At 48.8% G+C, this 18,279-nt stretch overlaps 1 protein-coding gene across 1 annotated transcript; it reads right to left on the bottom strand.

Moving 5' to 3' along the window:
- Positions 1 to 1,024: 1,024 nt before the first annotated feature.
- On the bottom strand, positions 1,025 to 17,979 carry LOC132587318 (vomeronasal type-2 receptor 26-like). The gene is made up of 6 exons (XM_060259630.1): positions 17,765 to 17,979; positions 11,788 to 12,079; positions 6,381 to 7,211; positions 5,131 to 5,334; positions 3,128 to 3,254; positions 1,025 to 1,929 (listed from the first exon to the last, which is right to left on the bottom strand). The coding sequence occupies exons 1-6, from the start codon at positions 17,977 to 17,979 to the stop codon at positions 1,025 to 1,027; spliced, it is 2,574 nt and encodes an 857-aa protein (XP_060115613.1).
- Positions 17,980 to 18,279: the final 300 nt, after the last annotated feature.

Genomic DNA, 18,279 nt, shown 5'->3' with positions numbered 1-18,279 from the left:
CCAGTATGAATAGACAAGACTGACTTTAGGGAGAGACGGTGGCTCAATGATAGAGCATCTGCTTGGTAAGCAGAAGGTCCCAGGTTCAGTCCCTGGCATCTCCAACTAAAAAGGGTCCAGGCAAGTAGGCATGAAAAACCTCAGCTTGAGACCCTAGAGAGCCATTGCCAGTCTGAGTAGACAAGACTGACTTTAGGGAGAGACGGTGGCTCAATAATAGAGCATCTGCTTGATAAGCAGAAGGTCCCAGGTTCAATCCCTGGCATCTCCAACTAAAAAGGGTCCAGGCAAGTAGGCATGAAAAACCTCAGCTTGAGACCCTGGAGAGCCGTTGCCAGTCTGAGTAGACAAGACTGACTTTAGGGAGAGATGGTGGCTCAATAATAGAGCATCTGCTTGGTAAGCAGAAGGTCCCAGGTTCAATCCCTGGCATCTCCAACTAAAAAGGGTCCAGGCAAGTAGGCATGAAAAACCCCAGCTTGAGACCCTGGAGAGCCGTTGCCAGTCTGAGTAGACAAGACTGACTTTAGGGAGAGACGGTTGCTCAATGATAGAGCATCTGCTTGGTAAGCAGAAGGTCCCAGGTTCAATCCCTGGCATCTCCAACTAAAAAGGGTTCAGGCAACTAGGCATGAAAAATCTCAGCTTGAGACCCTGGAGAGCCGTTGCCAGTCTGAGTAGACAAGACTGACTTTAGGGAGAGACGGTTGCTCAATGATAGAACATCTGCTTGGTTAGCAGAAGGTCCCAGGTTCAATCCCCGGCATCTCCAACTAAAAAGGGTCCAGGCAAGTAGGCATGAAAAACCTCAGCTTGAGACCCTGGAGAGCCACTGCCAGTCTGAATAGACAAGACTGACTTTGAAGGACCAACGAGGGTCTGATTCAGTAGAAGGCAGTTTCATATGTTCATATGAGGGAGGGAGGGGAAAGAAATTTTAAAAGGCCCAAGAGCAACAGTTGAGGCATCTTTCCTACACTGCTCAATATATGTGGACTCAACTGTGATAATAATATACTACAAATCAGTTGCCACCATTAATCTTGATATGTTTTTTCACATTCAGTCGAGGCCTCAAGACAATAATGTAGCATTTGGGAAAGAAAATACAAACCAGTAACCCACAGCTGGAAGCCAGCATAGAGAAGATCTGCACAGCTACCGTGTATTTCCCCTTCGTGCTCAGGTAGGAGGGCACAAAGGACAACCAAACACTGCAAAACACCAACTGGCTGAAGGTGATCACCTTGGCTTCGTTGAACGCCCCGGGCAGCTTCCTGGCCAGGAAAGCCACCGTGAAACAGATGGTGGCTAGGAAGGCCATGTAACCCAGGGCGACGTAAAACATGGAGGCAGACCCCTCGTTGCACTGCAAGATGATGTGCCCAGGTTGGGTGTGCAGGTCAGACTCTGGGAAGGGGGGAGAGACCATCAGCCAGACGGCACAGATGACAAGTTGGAGGGTGGAACAAGCAATGACGATGGAGTTGGCCAAACCCTTCCCCAGGCATTTCCTCACCCTGTTCCCTGGCTTCGTGGCCACGAACGCCACCACCACAGTGATCGTTTTGGCCAATATAGAAGAGACGGCGACGGAGAAGATAACGCTGAAAAGTGCTTGTCGGAGAAGGCAGGTGACTTTATTTGGCCGGCCAATAAAGACCAAGGAGGAGAGGAAAGAAAGTAGGAGGGAAACGAGGAGAACGTAGGTGAGGTTTCGGTTGTTGGCTCTGACGATTGGAGTCTCTCGGTATTTAATGAAGATTCCAAACACAAAGGCTGTGCTTAGAGATAGGGCAAGTGCAGAGAGAGCCAAAACGAGGCCTAGATGTTCTTCGTAAGACAGGAAGGTTGTGACTTTGGGGACGCACTGGTCTCGGTTGACGTTTGCGTACCGAACATCTGGACATTTGTCACAGTGGTCTGCATCTGAAAAGAATACACATGACCAGAATCATTCGCACTTCTATTTATCAAAGAAACAGCATCTTTGAAAGGTACGTTAGGCTGAGATGTATTGATTGGCAATAGAACAGCAAATCTCATAGTGGAACTGTACGTGTACATTAAAAACCACTCGTTTAAAAGCTTAAAACTTCCAGTAGACCAAAAAAAAAAAATTCTTATCAAATACCGTAATGAATTTAATTTATTTTTTTAAAAAATTATATCCTACCCTATCCCACAAGCGGACTCGGGGTGGCTTATGACAGTAAAAACGAGCATCAAAATTAAAACATCATAAAACAATTTCGATAAATCAGAACAGCATATTCAGAAGAGACAGACATTAATTCAGGCATAAGCAGCAAACGTATAACAGCTCCTATGGCCAACGGCTGTCAGCTCTGTATGAGCACCATGAGTGTAAAAGGGTATGCGAGGAAGTGATAATGTTCAAAAGGATGCCCACTGGATCAGAGAGCCAGTTTGGTGTAGTGGTTAAGTGTGCGGACTCTTATCTGGGAAAACCGGGTTTGATTCCCCACTCCTCCTCTTGCAGCTGCTATAATGGCCTTGGGTCAGCCATAGCTCTGGCAGAGGTTGTCCTTGAAAGGGCAGCTGCTGTGAGAGCCCTCTCAGCCCCACCCACCTTACAGAGTGTCTGTTGTGGGGGAGGAAGGGAAAGGAGATTGTGAGCCGCTCTGAGACTCTCTCCTTGAAAGGGCAGCTGCTGTGAGAGCCCTCTCAGCCCCACCCACCTTACAGGGTGTCTGTTGTGGGGGAGGAAGGGAAAGGAGATTGTGAGCCGCTCTGAGACTCTCTCCTTGAAAGGGCAGCTGCTATGAGAGCCCTCTCCAGCCCCACCCACCTCACAGGGTGTCTGTTGTGGGGAAGGGAGATAAAGGCGATTGTGAGCCGCTCTGAGACTCTTGAGTGGAGGGCGGAATATAAATCCAATGTCTTCTTCTTCTTCTTCAGTTAAAGGCCTGGCGAAAGAGCTCCATCTTGCAAGCCCTATAGAACTTTGACACGTCCTGCAGGGCTCAAATCTCCAAGGGTAGCTCATTCCACCAAAAAGGGGCCTGGACCAAAAAGGCCCCGGCCCTGCCTTCAGCTACCTCCTAAAGATCGAGAGTAATGGGCCCATTCCACAAAGACAATCATTTACTCTGGTGTCACCCACCTTCCTGAGTGGAAATTGTCCCTTCTGCACACCGGTGACAATCGTAGCAGCAGACCGGGTTTCCTTCCTGAATCGCCTTGGTGTGCCCTGGGAGGCAGCTTTTGCTACACCTGGAACGAGGCACAGTCTAAAAGCAAACATAGGAGATAGAGGGCGTTTTCGCACTTAGCGTTTGCTACTGACATCCAGATACTGCGGGGTGAAACTGCTGAAGCCCCGGATCAAACCGTGACCGCGGAGCAACATGTGCGAAATCGAGCAAAAGTTCCGGAGGTAAATGGGATGCCACCCCGGAGTAAACGCTAATGCGAAAACACCCAGAGAGATGGTAGTGTCAGGAAAGCGTTCCTGCCATAATTTTCTAGTTCCAGAGTTGTGTGGACATCTCTGGTTTTTAGCTATATGTAGTTATTCCAACCCTGTATCACTCTCTTTCTATACTGTATGCCTACATACTTAAAGGGGGGGGGGGGAATCAGCCTCACGAGCTTCACATATGAATGTTGCTTTTGCAGCTAGGGTGCTTATCAGGTTGGCATAGTAACTACTACCTTCTCTGCCAAGATTTCTCCTCCAAGCCAGCTGGCCTTGAAGGTACTAAAAATAGTTTGCTGGGAGACATCTGGATGGGGAAAAGTTTGAACAGACTTTTGAGCGGGGACATTCTGGCAGGGTAGATTGGCGTTGCATGTAAAAGTAGAGACATGGCCATTATGGTTAGTCCTGACAAGAGCTGTCCATGTATCAGCTTTGATCTTCAATTTTAATCAAGCCTTTGCCAATGGACTCATCTGAGAAGTTTACTGAAGCTGACACACAGACAGAAAGACAGACAGGCGGATAAATGGATAGATGGATGGATCGACAGACAGACAGACGATAGATAGATAGATAGATAGATAGATAGATAGATAGATAGATAGATAGATAGATAGATAGATAGATAGATAGATAGATAGATAGATAGATAGACAGACAGACAGACAGACAGACAGATGGACAGACACACACACACACAGAGGAGATGATGATCAGACAGACAGACAGACAGACAGAGTCTCAGAGCGGCTCACAATCTCCTTTACCTTCCCCCCCCCCCACAACAGACACCCTGTGAGGTAGATGAAGATATTGGATTTATATCCCGCCCTCCACTCCGAAGAGTCTCAGAGCGGCTCACAATCTCCTTTCCCTTCCTCCCCCACAACAGACACCCTGTGAGGTGGGTGGGGCTGAGAGGGCTCTCCCAGCAGCTGCCCTTTCAAGGACAGAGACTCAGAGTGGCTCACAATCTCCTATATCTTCTTCCCCCACAACAGACACCCTGTGAGGTGGGTGGGGCTGAGAGAGCTCTCACAGCAGCTGCCCTTTCAAGGACCACCTCTGCCAGAGCTACGGCTGACCCAAGGCCATTCCAGCTGGTGCAAGTGGAGGACTGGGGAATCAAACCCGGTTCTCCCAGATAAGAGTCCACACACTTAACCACTACACCAAACTGAACTATGTCACTATAAAAAAGTAGGTTTGCAACTTTCAGATACACACCTGAGCAGCATAATCAGGATTGCTATAGCACAGACTTTGTCTCCAAATGTTGATGCAATAATTCAGAACAAGAGGTGTCAGTTATCAGGCACTGTTAAACAAAATGTTGCAAGAGTGCTAATCTTTTCAGCATTTTTCATTTTAAAAATCTTTAATGGTGTGTTTGTGTCCTTTATAAAGTTTCTGTCTCTGCTACCTGGCATTACAGTTCATGACATACGTGGCCCAGTCCAACAAGGTGAAGATCTAGCCCTCATAACAAATGAGATCATCACCCCTCCTCTAATGAGACAGAGGAAAGCCAGGACCGGCAGTTTGCTTCGGGGCAGAAATGCTTCATTGAAGAAGCCAGTGTGCAACAGGAAACCCATCACAGTGTTACAACGTAAGAGACAGGAAATGGGAATAAAAATCAAATTAAGGGGTCTCGGTACCTTATGAATCCACCTAGGCCAGACCTTGTCATCCTGCTCAATCTGGAACAGAAGGCTTTGAGATGCCCGTTTGGTCGTATTCCCAATTGTCCTTGTCTCAACAGACTTGTTGGGAAACAGCACAGACTTCACAATATCCAGGTCAGCGTCTAGTTCCCCCTTCTCGTCGAAATGCACTCCATCCATAGAAGTGTTGTACATCCAGAAGGTTTTCAGAAAATGGTAAATCTAGAATAGAAGAAGACTGCAGATTTAAACCCTGCCCTTCTCTCTGAATCAAAGACTCAGAGTGGCTTACAGTATCTTCTCCTCCCACAACAGACACCCTGTGAGGTAGGTGGGGATGAGAGCTCTAACAGAAGCTGCCCTTTCAAGGACAGCTCTGCGAGAGCTATAGCTAACCCAAAGCCATTCCAGCAGCTGCAAGTGGAGGAGTGGGGAATCAAACCTGGTTCTCCCAGATAAGAGTCTGCACACTTAACCACTACACCAAACTGGCTTTACGATCTTCTTTATCTTCTTCCCCCACAACAGACACCCTGAGGGTAGGTAGGGCTGAGAGAGCTCTTGCAGCAGCTGCCCTTCCAAGGACAACCTCTGCCAGAGCTATGGTTGATCCAAGGCCATTCCAGTGGCTGCAAGGAGAGCCAGTTTGGTGTAGTGGTTAAGTGTGCGGACTCTTATCTGGGAGAACCGGGTTTGATTCCCCACTCCTCCACTTGCACCTGCTAGCATGGCCTTGGGTCAGCCATAGCTCTGGCAGAGGTTGTCCTTGAAAGGGCAGCTGCTGGGAGAGCCCTCTCCAGCCCTACCCACCTCACAGGGTGTCTGTTGTGGGGGAGGAAGGGAAAGGAGATTGTGAGCCGCTCTGAGACTCTTCGGAGTGGAGGGTGGGATATAAATCCAGTATCTTCATCTACCTCACAGGGTGTCTGTTGTGGGGGAGGAAGGTAAAGGAGATTGTGAGCCGCTCTGAGACTCTTCGGAGTGGAGGGCGGGATATAAATCCAATATCTTCTTCTTCTTCATGTGGAGGAGTGGGGAATCAAGCCCAATTCTCCCAGATAAGCATCCGCACACTTAACCACTACACCAAACCACTACACCAAATAGCAAGAGGAGCTGTGGAATTTCAGCAACAGGAACCAGTTTGAATATCTCAGCTCCGCCTGCTTTAAACTCTAATCTTTTAATTGTGCAGGGCCGTGAACTATGTCTTGGAGAATCATAGTGGCTCCATTTCATTTCCCTGAGACATTCATTCATTTCAGTACCTTCCAGTTCTGTATCCTTCGGTGTCCCCCCTTCTCTCTGCCTGCTGTGACCATACTCTTGGCTGTGGATAAGTAGAAAGCATTTAAGATGTGTGCCACAGCGTAGACAATCTTGTAGATACTATGTCCATGTCCAGTGTGGACTACGTTACCACGAATATCCTCAGGAACAATCACCAGTTCCCCTTTCTCCACGCATCTCATCCAACCTCTCACAGCCAACCCGTGCTTCGAATAGAAACACTGAAAATTGTTTTTCCAAAACTCTTCGGCGGAGATGTGAAAGGGAAGATATTGGTCCTGTTTTACTCTGTTGTTTGTCCGCAGTAAGAAGGAGAAAAAAGTGTTTACGTCTTCCTGAAGCACAGGAGACCTGGATAATGCTGCTGAGAGATCCCACCAAGCGGTCGTGATCCAAACTTTCCCCTCGATCAATCCGAAATGTTCCGTAGCTATGAATTGCGCGTGGAATAACCCTTCGGTGAACGACAATTCGGCTTCCGCGTAGTGAATGACTACATTGACCTGTTTCCACTTGGAATTAAAATCGGGGCTTAGAACGTCTTCCAAAAAGTTCTCCACCACGTTCACTGGGAGGATGAGGGAGAAGAGGGCGCAAATGCCATTCCTGGTGAGCATCGGCATCAAAGTTCTCATAAACCTTTCTCCGTTGTCGCTGTCTGCAGCAATCAGACCCACCCACGTCCATCGGAAATGCAGGAGCAGTTCCAGGATTCCAGGGTACAAATATTCCTCGTCTGGGAGCATCCGGTATAAAAAAGGAAACCGTGCTTCATCACGAAGAACGCGAGACACAAGAGCATAACTGATCTAGCAAAGAAAGGCAGGCATGAGTGTTTTACTCTGCTCTGGTAAGACCCCACCTGGAGTCTTGTGTTCAGTTTTGGGCACCACATTTTAAGAAGGATCTAGACAAGCTGGAACGGGTCCAGAAGAGGGCGGCGAAGATGGTGAGGCGTCTGGAGACCAAGTCCTATGAGGAGGGAGCTGGGCATGTTTAGCCTGGAGAGGAGGCGGCTGAGAGGTGATAGGATCACCATCTTCAAGGACTTGAAGGGCTGTCATAGAGAGGAGGGTGTGGAATTGGTTTCTGTGGCCCCGGAAGGTAGTACCAGAACCAATGGGTTGAAATTAAATTAAAAGGGTTTCTGACTCAACCTTAGGACGAACTTCCTGACCGTTAGAGCGGTTCCTCAGTGGAACAGGCTTCCTTGGGAGTTGGTGGGCTCTCCTTTTTTAAACAGAGACTAGATGGTCATCTCACAGCAATGAGGATCCTGTGAATTTAGGGGGAGGTGTTTGTGAGTTTCCTGCATTGTGCAGGGGTTGAACTAGATCAGGGGTGGCCAACAGTAGCTCTCCAGATGTTTTTTTGCCTACAACTCCCATCAGCCCTAGCCAGCATGGCCAATGATATCTGGGAAAACCAGCTGCTGGAATGGCCTTGGGTCAGCTCTAGCTCTCGCAGGAGAGCTCTCTCAGCCCCACCTACCACACAGGGTGTCTGTTGCGGGGAAAGGAAGGTAAAGGAGATTATAGGGCGCTCTGAGATTCAGAGTGAAGGGCGGGGTATAAATCCAGTATCTTCTTCTTCTTCATCATCACCATCACAGGGTTTTTTCAAATAAGTATAGGTCAGAAGTGGTTTATCATTGCCTCCTCTGTGCAGATTATTTATTCACTTGCACTATCAAAATGCATTTTGAAGAGTGTAAACCCCCCTCCCCCATCTGTGACAAGAGGGAATGTTGGAATGCCTCGACATGGGAAGGTGGATGTGCTTCAGGGGTGTCGAACGCATTTGTTATGAGGGCCGGATCTGACATAAATGAGACCTCGTTGGGCTGGGCCATATTGGGCCGGGCCATGTGTGTACCTATTTAAGATTAGGTAGCAAAGATACAAATTTTATAAAAAAAAACACAAACACATGTATTTTTTGACAAATTAAAACACGCTTAAAACATTAGCACTCGTTGGTCTCAAAAGCGCTTTCTTTGTATTTCTCCCATGGGATCCAGGGAACCGGGCAAAGGAAGCTCTGGCTCTTTCCTTCCTTCCCCAGGGGACCAGGCGGGGGAGGAGCCTCAGCCAATAGAAGGAAGAGAGGCTTGGCTCTGCTGTGCGATTGAGAGAGTCTGGCAAAACAAGCTCTCCCGCGTCCCCTTTCCTCCCCAAGGGAGGAGCCTCAGCCAATAGAGGAAATAGAGGCTTTGCTCTGTAGCTCCTGTGCAATTGAGCAAGCCTTGCAAAGCAAGCTGTCTCGCAGAAGGAAGCAAGAGAGAGGGAGAAGGAAGCAGATGAAAGCCAGTTGCTCGAGGGCCTGATAGGAGCCTTCTGAGGGCCTGATTTGGCCCCTGAACTGCAGGTTTGACACCCCTGTGCTACATCACTCAGAGGGGGTATAGGTATTATCTCCTTGAATGGGATGCCTCTCTTTGTCTTAACCTGGGAGCTGCCCTTTGACCTCTCTCTCTCTCTCTCCTTTTGTCCTCTCCCTCTCTCACATGGCCTTCCATGGAGACACAAGTCTCTGTAAGTCTCTCCTGAAGAGACGATGCCCTCATACTCCCATACACATGATGCCAGACAAACTGGCCATTTGCGATTGGGAAAAGACTCCCTAGATTAGGCTTCTCCCACAGCAGCCAGCCAGTTCCTCTGGAGGGCCCACAACAGGGCATGGAGGCCGCAGCCTTCCCCTGGTGTTGCATCTTGGTGCTAGGGTTCAGAAGTCGACTGCCTTTGAATGCGGAGGTTCCCCTTCCTCCTCAAAGCTAGTAGCCACCGATGGACTTCTCCATGAAAATATCGAACCGCCTTTTAAAGCCGTCTACGCTTGTGGCCATCACTACATCCTCTGGCACGGAATTCCACGCTGCAGTCACTCACTGCGTAGGGAATTCTTTCCTTTTGTCCGTCCTGCCCCTCCTGCCCACCAGCTTCATTGGATACCCTCGACTTCTAGTCTTTTGGGAGAGGGAGAAAAAGTTCTCTTTGGGTGTTTTTACATTCAGTTGGATCCAGAGTTTTAGAGTCTTCCGATCGCCTGCCACTGTTCCGCTTTCATTATTTTCCTTTTACATTTAAGCGTTTCAGTTTTGGAGGGGGGGGGTGTCTCCGATCAGAGGGCAGCCGGAATACCAGCGCTTAGTTAAATGTATACGATTGCTTCCTGTGACCTCTCACCCACTGCCTTCGCCTTCTTTGTTCTAGTCTATGACACGAAGACCTACAAAGTCATACCTCTCCAAATGCCACCCCCCGAAAAACCACCATACGGGTGGTCAGATCCAGGTTGGGAAACTCCTGGAGATTTGGGGATGGAGTCTGGGGAGGACAGGGACTTCAGCTGAGTACAAGGCCAGACACTCCACCCTCCAAACCATCCATTTGCTCCAGGGGGACTGATCTCTCTAGACTAGGGATAAGAACATAAGAGAGGCCATGTTGGATCAGGCCAATCGCCCATCCAGTCCAACACTCTGTGTCACATAAGAACATAAGAGAAGCCATGTTGGATCAGGCCAATGGCCCCCCAAGTCCAACACTCTGTGTCACATAAGAACATAAGAGAAGCCATGTTGGATCAGGCCAATGGCCCCTCCAGTCCAACACTCTGTGTCACATAAGAACATAAAAGAAGCCATGTTGGATCAGGCCAATGGCCCCCCAAGTCCAACACTCTGTGTCACATAAGAACATAAGAGAAGCCATGTTGGATCAGGCCAATGGCCCCTCCAGTCCAACACTCTGTGTCACATAAGAACATAAAAGAAGCCATGTTGGATCAGGCCAATGGCCCCCCAAGTCCAACACTCTGTGTCACACAGTGGCCAAAAAAACCAGGCACCATCAGGAGGTCCACCAGTGGGGCCAGGACACTAGAAGCCCTCCCACTGACCCCCCCCCCAAGCACCAAGAAGACAGAGCATCACTGCCCCAGACAGAGTTCCATTAACACCCTGCAGCTAATAGCCACTGATGGACCTCTGTTCCAGATGTTTATAACTTTCTGAAGTTCTCTCTGGCTGATCTCTCTCTGGCTTCAATCATTGACACCCAACATCCCCCTCCTCAGGGCTTTTTTTTGTAGCAGGAGGCTCCTTTGCATATTAGGCCACACACCCCTGATGTAGCCAATCCTCCTGGAGCTGACAGGGCTCTTAGTACAGGGCCTACTGTAAGCTCTTGGAGGATTGGCTACATCAGGGGGGTGTGGCCTAATATGCAAAGGAGCTCATGCTACAAAGAAAAGCCCTGCCCCTCCTTAACTTCTCTAGAGCAGGGGGCCCCAGCCCCCGGGCCGTGGACCGGTAACTGGTCCGTGGCCTGTTAGCAACCAGACCATGAGTTGTATAATTATTTCATTATATATTACAATGGAAGAAGAAGAAGAAGAGGAAGAGGAAGAAGAGGAAGAAGAAGAAGAAGAAGAAGAAGAAGAAGAAGACGAAGAAGAAGAAGAAGAAGAAGAAGAAGAGGAGGAGGAAGAAGAAGAAGGATCCAGAGGAGGGCAATGAAGATGGTGAGGGGTCAGGAGACCAAGTCCTATGAGGAAAGGTTGAAGGAGCTGGGGATGTTTAGCCTGGAGAGGAGGCGGCTGAGAGGTGATAGGATCACCATCTTCAAGGACTTGAAGGGCTGTCCTATAGAGGATGGGGTGGAATTGTTTTCTGCGGTCCCGGAAGTTCAGACCAGAACCAATGGGTTGAAATAGAATCAAAAGAGTTTGCGCCTCAACATTAGGAAGAACTTCCTGACCGTTAGAGCGATTCCTCAGTGGAACAGGCTTCCTCAGGAGGTTGTCGGCTCTCCTTCCTTGGAGGTTTTTAAACAGAGGCTAGATGGCCATCTGACAGCGATGAAGATCCTGTGAATTTGCGGTAGGTATTTGTGGGTTTCCTGCATTGTGCAGGGGGTTTGACTAGATGACCCTGGAGGTCCCTTCCATCTCTATGATTCTATGACATTGGATTTATATCCTGCCCTCCACTCTGAATTTCAGAATAGCTCACAATCTCCTTTACCTTCCTTCCCCACCACAGAAATCCTGTGAGGTGGGTGGGGCTGAGAGAGCTCTCCCCAAAAGCTGCCCTTTCAAGGACAGCTCTGTGAGAGCTATGGCTGACCCAAGGCCATTCCAGCAGCTGCAAGCGGAGGAGTGAGAAATCAAACCCAGTTCTCCCAGATAGGAGTCTACACACTTAACCATCACTCCAAAATAAAGTGCACAATTGTATCATCCCGAAATCATGCCCCACCCCCATGCCGGTCTGTGGAAAAACTGTCTTCCACAAAACCAAAAAGGTTAGGGACCACTGCTCTAGAGAAACCGCAAAGCAGAGTAATGCTTCGCTTCCCCACACCCTCCCCTTCTGAATACCTGTGGGATTTTGCGGAGGCCCATCACGTTTGAAATCAGGATGGAGATTTCAGTGGGAGCGTTTTCCAGAACAGCCAACACGGTATTCTGTCGCCCACAGGAGTAGTTTGGAATATTTGCCTGCCCGGGAGATGCCAGATCCATCATGGCATCGTAGGTCATTCTCACACTGCCGAAGTTTTCGTAGATGCTGTAGCCCAGGGTGACGTTGGGTAGGAGGCTGGGGTCTCGGTTGACCTCACGAATGGCAAACAAGAAGGACAGAACGAGCCAGTGAGATTCGGTTGCTGATCTACAAGGAAATATAGAAGTTACATTTCCAATGAAACCAACGGGCCATATTCCTGTGCTCTTTCTGTTTTAAAAAAGGCAAAGGTAGTCCCCTGTGCAAGCACCAGTCATTTCCGACTTAGGGTGATGTCGCATCGCGACGTTTTGACAGCAGACTTTTTGCCCTTGCCTTCCCCAGTCATCTACACTTTCCCCCCAGCAAGCTGGGTACTCGTTTGACCGACCTCAGAAGGGTGGAAGGCTGAGTCAACCTTGAGCCGGCTACCTGAACCCAGCTTCCACCAGGATCAAACTCAGGTCGTGAGCAGAGAGCTTGGACTGCAGCTTTACCACTCTGTGGCATAGGGCTGCCTTTCTTTCTTATCCACCCTCCAAAATACTTGCTTCTGGGCATCATTGTTCAACCCCTCCTGTGAGAATTTTGCTGAACTCTGAGATTTAACAAACTTTCTAATGTTTTTCCCCACCAAAAAATGGGGAGATTAGCCACAGCGTATTGTTGGAACTCTCTGTCTGGGGCAGTGATGCTCTGTATTCTTGGTCCTTGTGGGGGTGGGCACGTATGAACATATGAACATATGAAGCTGCCTTATACTGAATCAGACCTTTGGTCCATCAAAGTCAGTATTGTCTTCTCAGATGGGCAGCGGCTCTCCAAGGTCTCAAGCTGAGGCTTTTCACACCTATTTGCCTGGACCCTTTTTTGGAGATGCCAGGGATTGAACCTGGGACCTTCTGCTTCCCAAGCAGATGCTCTACCACTGAGCCACCATCCCTCTCTACAGTGGGAGGACTTCTGGTGTCCTGGCCCCACTGGTGGACCTCCTGATGGCACCTGCGTTTTTAGGCCACTGTGTGACACAGAGTGTTGGACGGGATGGGCCATTGGCCTGATCCAACAGGGCTTCTCTTATGTTCTTATGTCTGGGACAGTGAAGCTCTGTATTCTTGGTGCTTGTGAGGGGGGCACAGTGGGAGGGCTCCTAGTGTCCTGGCCCCACTGGTGGACCTCCTGATGGCACCTGGGTTTTTTGGCCACTGTGTGACACAGTGTTGGACTGGGTGGGCCATTGGCCTGATTCAACATGGCTTCTCTTATATCCTTAGATGGAGCTGAGATCCATGAGTCGCTATTAACCACAAGGTGTACATGGAACACTCCATCTGGGGCATGTGACGCTCTGTCTTCTTGGTGCTTGGGGGAGGCAACAGTGGGAGGGCTTCTAGTGTCCTGGCCCCACTGGTGGACCTCCTGATGGCACCTGGGGTTTTTTGGCCACTGTGTGACACAGAGTGTTGGACTGGAGGGGCCATTGGCCTGATCCAACATGGCTTCTCTTATGTTCATATGTTCTTAACAATTTTGACCCTGTATGAATATCACCTTTAAAATAATCTGGTTTTGTGTCTCCCATCCACATTCTGATCCCAGGGTTTGGAAGCAAAGAAAGGGTTTTGTTTGTTTGTTTTCGTTCAGATTGTGCTAGAAAAGCCCTGAATGGCATCTTGCATTCAAATCTCATCATTCAAAACAACCGTTCAAAGCCTTCTCAGCGTTTGCAATGGCCATAAAAAAAACCTAGAAAGCGCTGTGAGTAAATTGCAAATGTTAACTGTATTTCAAATAAATGATTAAATTATACAAATGCACGTCGTTCGCATCGGTTCTTGGGTAACAGCAAAACTCTCAGCGCTGTACGCATGAGAAGTTCCATCTTGATAGCAATATAAACTTAGCATGTAACACGTGTCGGTAGGACGTTATTTCCAACATTGTAAATTGTTCCCAAGACAGACCCCCCCACCCCCCTGCAATCCACCAAGAGGCTCTGCAGTTCTCTTCATCTTCTGTCACTACAGAGACTCTGACACAAACGGCATATATTTGTATAATTTAATCATTTCGGTGAAATACAGTTAACATTTGCAGTTTGCTCCCAGCACTTTCAAGTTTTTAATGGTCTCTATATACTGTGAGCTTCTTGATATTATACATTGGAAGTGGCAGGTCGTGCCCTGCGGGTAGAGAACTGCGGCCTCTACCTTTTCTTAAAATAAGGGGGAAATAAGCACCAAGGTCTGAAAAGGGAAACCAGGTCAAACAGGATAAATGGAAGGGCATAAAACCATAGCCTGGTTGAGCAGAATTATATAAGAACATAAGAGAAGCCCTGTTGGATCAGGCCAATGGCCCATCCAGTCCAACACGCTGTGTCACATAAGAACATAAGAGAAGCCATGTTGGATCAGGCCAGTGGCCCATCCAGTCCAACACTCTGTGTCACATAAGAACATAAGAGAAGCCCTGTTGGATCAGGCCAATGGCCCATCCAGTCCAACACTCTGTGTCACATAAGAACATAAGCGAAGCCATGTTGGATCAGGCCAATGGCCCATCCAGTCCAACACTCTGTGTCACATAAGAACATAAGAGAAGCCCTACTGGATCAGGCCAATGGCCCATCCAGTCTAACATTCTGTGTCACATAAGAACATAAGAGAAGCCATGTTAAATCAGGCCAACGGCCCATCCAGTCCAACACTCTGCATCACATAAGAACATAAGAGAAGCCATGCTGGATCAGGCCAACGGCCCATCCAGTCCAACACTCTGTGTCACATAAGAACATAAGAGAAGCCCTGTTGGATCAGGCCAATGGCCCATCCAGTCCAACACTCTGTGTCACATAAGAACATAAGCGAAGCCATGTTGGATCAGGCCAATGGCCCATCCAGTCCAACACTCTGTGTCACATAAGAACATAAGAGAAGCCCTACTGGATCAGGCCAATGGCCCATCCAGTCTAACATTCTGTGTCACATAAGAACATAAGAGAAGCCATGTTAAATCAGGCCAACGGCCCATCCAGTCCAACACTCTGCATCACATAAGAACATAAGAGAAGCCATGCTGGATCAGGCCAACGGCCCATCCAGTCCAACACTCTGTGTCACATAAGAACCCCCTTGATTCTGAATGCCATATCGGGGACAATGTCAGCTTCTGACACCAGATCTGCCCTCACAAGGGTGACTGAAGAGCCAGTGTCAGCATATCCCAAAATCAACCGGTCCTTAAGCCTTACTGGTTCAACAAAATCACTCCAGGCCTCCGCAGGCTCCATTCTGGTGAAAAGACATTCATGGCTTACCACGGCCACATACTCCTCCTTCACCTTTGGAGTAACTGGTGCTTTTGTTGTGTGTTTGGGGTAGGGTTGCCAATCCCCAGGTGGGGGCAGGGGATCCCCCAGTTTGGAGGTCCTCCCCCCGCTTCAGGGTCCTCAGAAAGCGGGGGGGGGGGAGGGAAATGTCTTCTGGGAACTCTTATTCCCTATGGAGATTTATTCCCATAGAAAATCATGGAGAATTGATCCATGGGTATCTGGGGCTCTGGGGGGGATGTTTTTTGGGGTAGATGCACCAAATTTTCAGGATAGCATCTAGTGCCTCTCCCCAAAATACCCCCCAAGTTTCAAAACGATTGAACCAGGGGGTCCAATTCTATGAGCCCCAAAAGAAGGTGTCCCTATCCTTCATTATTTCCTATGGAAGGAAGGAGTTGAAAAGGTGTGCCATCCCTTTAAATGTGATGGCCAGCACTCCCTTTGGAGTTCAATTATGCTTGTCACAGCCTTGATCTTGGCTCCACCCCTAATGTCTCCTGGCTCCACCCCCAAAGTCCCCAGATATTTCTTGAATTGGACTTGGCAACCCTAGTTTGGGGGTATCAGCTTGCAGCTCTGGGCAGGCTGACCTTAGGTGTCCAGCCTTTCCACAGTTGTAGCACGTTCGAATCTGGGGCCGATCCTGATTAGCCAAATCAGGGGATTTCCTACCCTCTCCCTGGGCAGGTTTCCCTTCCCTTTTGGGTGACGGGTGTTCCTTCCCACCCCTTAGGGACCCCTTTTGTCCCCTTCCCAACTGGGAAGGGATCCAATTCCACCCCTCTCTGTTCAGCACCAGCTCGTCCACCAGTTCTGAGGCCTCTGTAATGGTTTTAGGTTTCCTATCTTTTACCAGGCATTTCAACTCTTTGGGAAGTCTGAAGTAGAACTGGTCTAAAATCAACAACTGAAACAAAGCCTTAAAATCCTGGGCTTTTTCTTCCTCTACCCATCTCTTCCCAAGATCCCCCAGCTTTACCCCAAATTCAGCATAAGATTTACATTCTGGTGGGGCTAAACCCCTGAACTGCTTTCGGAAGTGGTCTGCCCCCAGTTTAAACCTTTTAAAGACAGTGGCTTTATAGGTTGCAAAAGTTATCCCCCCATCTTCCATAGGCATGCGGTGATAGATGGCTGCAAGTTCTCCAGTCAGGATGCTACAGAGCTAAGACATATAGTCTTCCTCTGCAATTCCCCACCGTTTGGCTGCCTTCTCAAAGTTGGAGAAGTATATGGAGGGGCACCCCACTGTTTACCGTCCACCCATTTATACTCACTTTTTGCTTCCTATTAATTAGACAGTTTTTGATCCACAAGAGGACCTGTCCTTTTAATCCGTGACTCTCGAGCTTACTATGGAGCCTCTGATGAGGAACTTTATCAAAAGCTTTCTGGAAGTCAAGGTAAACAACATATATTGGGTCCCCTTTGTCCACATGTTTGTTCACCCCCTCAAAGAACTGTGTGGATTAAAAAGTGTCCTGTTAGACAGGACTTATTCCTGAAATGTTGAAGAGGTACTATTAAGGTCATGTATAAACTCAATACCTGACTTCTTGGGGTTGATTTTGTCTCCTGCAGCAGCCATTTTGTGATTGGTTTTATCTGTGGTGGCAGCCATTTTGTGGTAGTGTCCTCAGCCCTGGTCAGAATTCCAAAGGTGCTGACAGGCTCAAAAGGTTTGGGGACCCCTGACAATGAGATCCTGCATGGCATAATGGTGGAGAGCAGCAGACTCTAGTGGTGGAGAGTCAGTTTGGTGTAGTGGTTAAGTGTGCGGATTCTTATCTGGGAGAACTGGGTTTGATTCCTCACTCCTCCACTTGCACCTGCTGGAATGTCCTTGAGTCAGCCATAGCTCTCGCAGAGCTGACCTTGAAAAGGCAGCTTCTGGGCAGAGCTCTCAGTCCCACCTACCTGACAGAGTCTCTGTTGTGGGGGAAGAAGTTAAAGGAGATTGTGAGCTGCTCTGAGATTCAGAGTGACAGGTGGGATCCAATATAATCTGGGAGAACCAGGTCTGATTCCCCACTCCTCCACTTGCAGCTGCTGGAATGGCCTTGGGTCAGTCATAGCTCTGGCAGAGTTGTCCTTGAAAGGGCAGCTTCTGGGAGAGCTCGCTCAGCCCCACTCTCCTCACAGGGTGTCTGTTGTGGGGGAAGAAGATACAGGAGATTATAAACTGCTCTCAGACTGATTCAGAGAGAAGGGTGGAGTATAAATCTACGTTATTCTTCTAATCTGGGAGAAACAGGTGTGATCCTCCGCTTCTCCACATGCAGCTACCTGGTGACCTTGGGTCAGTCACAGTTCGCTCCGAGCTGCTCTCTCAAGAGCAGTTTCTCTCAGAGCTCTCTCAGCCCCACCTACCTCACAAGATGACTGTTGTGGGGAGAGGAAAGGAAGGCAATCGTAAGCCACTCTGAGACTCCTTAGAGTGGAGAGCAAGCCACTGAGAGTCTCCTCAGAGTAAAGGAAAGCAGGGTATAAAAACCAACGCTTCTTCTAGAATTACTTACAGCTCATATCTGATAACAGGTGGTTCCCGGAAAAGATAATGCAAGGGGAAAGCAAGTGTCGGAGAGACCACCCCGCTAATGAGGTAGTCTCCTGACCTGTAATGATTCACAGGTTCTATGGTGTCCCTTGGCAAGTTCAACAAGCATTTGGGCTTCTGTGTCCAGCAGGCAGCGCCCGGTGGCAGCAACAAGAAGACCAGGAAGAGTGGCAGCATGCTAAGCCCGGCTTTTTCAGTCCCTTCCCGGAGAGGGCTGTCAGCGACTGATTCACCTCATTCGAAGACGCCAAATCACCCTGCTTAATGAACCTTCAGACCAGCGTGTGTCCTCAGTCTCCATCCAAAGCGGACAGGTGTGCGGGAGGTATTTACGCAGCGGCTTGAATCATGCAAGAAGTTCCCTCCAGTTGCTCCAGATCCCGGCGGATATGTTATTTGCTTTAGTCGTTATCTTTGCCGACGGTCCCTGGAGCTTGGGCCAGGGGAATAAGATATTGCTGTGATTTTAATAATTAC

The sequence above is a fragment of the Heteronotia binoei genome, chromosome 1 (genome assembly GCF_032191835.1).
Source record: "Heteronotia binoei isolate CCM8104 ecotype False Entrance Well chromosome 1, APGP_CSIRO_Hbin_v1, whole genome shotgun sequence".
Classification (NCBI taxonomy): Eukaryota; Metazoa; Chordata; class Lepidosauria; order Squamata; family Gekkonidae; genus Heteronotia; species Heteronotia binoei.
This window is presented reverse-complemented; position numbering and strand designations above follow the sequence as displayed.